General features: G+C 35.9%; 1 protein-coding gene across 1 annotated transcript in view; it reads right to left on the minus strand.

The window, feature by feature from the left end:
* FAM227B (family with sequence similarity 227, member B) overlaps positions 1 to 3,001 on the minus strand; it is a 225,297-nt gene that overhangs the window by 154,963 nt on the left and 67,333 nt on the right. Inside the window, exon 8 of the mRNA XM_012649149.1 lies at positions 275 to 412. Coding sequence (XP_012504603.1) covers positions 275 to 412 — 138 coding nt within the window. The remainder of the gene's footprint in view (positions 1 to 274; positions 413 to 3,001) is intronic.

A 3,001-nucleotide genomic window follows, 5' to 3' on the forward strand; every position in this document is an offset into this window, starting at 1 on the left:
ACATTACTAACCATTTAGCAATACAAATAAAAGAACATCTGCAGTGTACATAAAGATAAAAAGAGCCTAAAAATCAATATAAAAAGTATCTTAGGCAAATGGAAAAAGGACTTAAGCATAGTGTACCACTATAACACCAATCTATAAATCAAATGTTATTTTAAGACCCTTACCAAAAAATAAATCATTAGAAAATTCTGCCTAATAAAATAACCTAATATACTTGATTTTGGCTACCTATTCCATTCTGCAGTTTACAAAAAAATTTGCTTACTATTCGATATGCATTCTTGACTGCTTGCAATCCTTTCCTTTATTGATTTTGCAGGCGCTTTCTTGCTACCATGTATGGTTGTTGTAGAGAGTTCTTTCAGTTTCCAGTGGGTCCAAAAGCCTTTTTGAGGTTTTAAACCTGTTAATGTAAATGTACATTAGGCCAAAGAAATTAGGATTTTGAAAATACCTTTTAAGTTGGCAAAGCATTTTTATGACTATTATACATTTCACCCTCACAACAAAAAAGTTCTACTTTTCTTCCTTTTAAGCTGTATAGTGTTAGATAAGACATTTCACCACTCTAAACATCTGTATCCTCAGTAATAAAACTGAAAATATTAATAATATAAATTCCTGTGCATACTTCACATGTTTGTTCTGAGGATTAATTGAAATATATATTAAAGTGTTAGTGAATGGAAAAGCATTACACAAATATTAGCTAATATTATTATCACTATACATTAACTATAACTATACATTAACATACTTATAAATATAGCCCATATTTTCTCAGTGGTGAGTGTTCAACAGGGATTATTTGCTAGACTGTGCTACCAAGTTAGAATTTTCTAAGTGTTTTTTATTTATTTTATTTTTATTTTTTTTGAGACAGAGTCTCCCTCCGTTGCCTGCGCTAGAGTGCTGTCGCGTCAGCCTAGCTCACAGCAACCTCAAACTCCTGGGCTCAAGCGATCTTCCTGCCTCAGCCTCCCGGGTAGCTGGGACTACAGGCATGTGCAACTGTGCCCGGCTAATTTTTTCTATTTTTAATTGTTTTTTGGCTAATTTCTTTCTATTTATAGTAGAGACAGGGTCTTGCTCTTGCTCAGTCTGGTCTCGAATTCCTGAGCTCAAGCAATCCTCCCGCCTCGGCCTCCCAGAGTGCTGGGATTACGGGCATGAGCCACGGCACCCAGCCTCTAAGTGTTTTTTAGATATAGTTATCACCTATTTAGCATTAGTTGACACTAGATGAAATATACAGAAGCCTTCAATTTGATTCACTTGAGTGCTTCTTGATTGCCTATGTTTTGAAATATTGCATATTAATAGAAAATTTGAGGTATAGAGAGGCCAACAGATTAGTGGATTGCCATTGAAAAGATAGTTTATCACCCACAATTCCCAAGAGAAGGGGACATGCCATGCCACAGGGGGTCACATGAAGAAGCATTGGAATCAGTCAGGAGACAGAGGAAGAGGGACAAACTGTGGGCAAGAGCCTTTATTGTATTTTCCTTGGGAAGGAATGGGCAAAGCAAGCAGCTTACGATTGGCTAATTTGAATAATCTCATCAGGCTCTAGTACAGGGGCTGTCCCTAGTTGTCTGGTACCTGCTCCTGGGATGATTAGAGCAAGTGAATAGTGGCCCTGAGTTTGAGAGCCCAATAAAACAGGTGGTTGTATTGTGGGCTCTGGATGGGGTGGTTTGCTTTGAAAAGGATGCTCATGGGCAAGTTGTTTACTATCTCTAGGAACTGACTAACCCCAGGAAGAGCAGTCCTTCCAGGGTCGCTAAGGTCTCAATGTCAAAGTATCAGATACAGAAAATAAAAGACATGGCTAACACAGTCTAGTTTTGGACAATACTTCCATTTCTCGGATGAACCCTACTTGGTCCTGATATATAAAGAATGATAACAGACTGGTGCACTCGACAAACACTTTTAAAGCTTACTGTGAACCAGACTATGTGCCTGACACAAAGGATACAAAATTCAATTCAACCTAGTCCCTGTCTGCCATCACGTCAGATGTGAAATTATTTAGCAGAGTGCCCAGTCCATAGTAAGTACTTAATATCAGTTAGTTTCTCTGTTGCTTCTTTTCCAAATTAACCACTATTTGGGCTGTGGCATTCCAACATTATTTACAAGTAAAACATTCGAATTGATCACTAAAATGGACTGTTCCAAAGAATGGCATTAATATAGGGCCACAATACCCAAATGAAGTATGTTCTTTACCTTTAGCTTTGAAAAATTTTAAAAATTAAACTTTAGTTGGATCTATTCAAGTATTTGCTAGGAAATTGTTACCATAAAGAGTTTAGAAGCAAATGGCATACAAAATAAAGGTGGCGAACCCCCCAAATATCTTTGCAATTACTTGGTCATTTACATGTATCTTAAATTTAAATATTTTTCATTAAATTTATACAGGCATATAGTTTAAAGAGTCAAATATTACAAAACTCTAATAGTTTCTCACACATCCCCAACACCATATCCTACTTTGGGTCACTAAGTTCTCAGATGTCAAAGTATCGGATACAGAAAATAAAAGACATGGTTAACACAGTCTAGTTTTGGACAATAGTTCCATTTCTGGGATGAACCCTACTTGGTCCTGATATATAAAGAACGATAACATACTGGTGCACTCAACAAACACTTTTAAAGTTTACTGTGTACCAAACTATGTGCTTGACACAAAGATACAAAATTCAATTCAACCTAGTCCCTGTAATTTAACAACCACCTTTATTTGATATTCATATCCATAGCTTATCAGAAAAAGGGCTATATTGCTACTTTTTGATGTTTTAATTTTGGGCATTATCTATTGAATTATAGCTAGGGAAGATGAGGATTTAGCAATCTTTCACCTCCCTATCCCATCATAACCACATAAAAGCTCATTTTCCTTTACCTATTATCAAAGGTGTTATATAATAATTTTCATTGGATGAATATCGATATTTACATTATTATTACTATG

Source organism: Propithecus coquereli, unplaced genomic scaffold (assembly GCF_000956105.1).
Source record: "Propithecus coquereli isolate 6110/MARCELLA unplaced genomic scaffold, Pcoq_1.0 Scaffold3, whole genome shotgun sequence".
In the NCBI taxonomy this organism is placed as follows: Eukaryota; Metazoa; Chordata; class Mammalia; order Primates; family Indriidae; genus Propithecus; species Propithecus coquereli.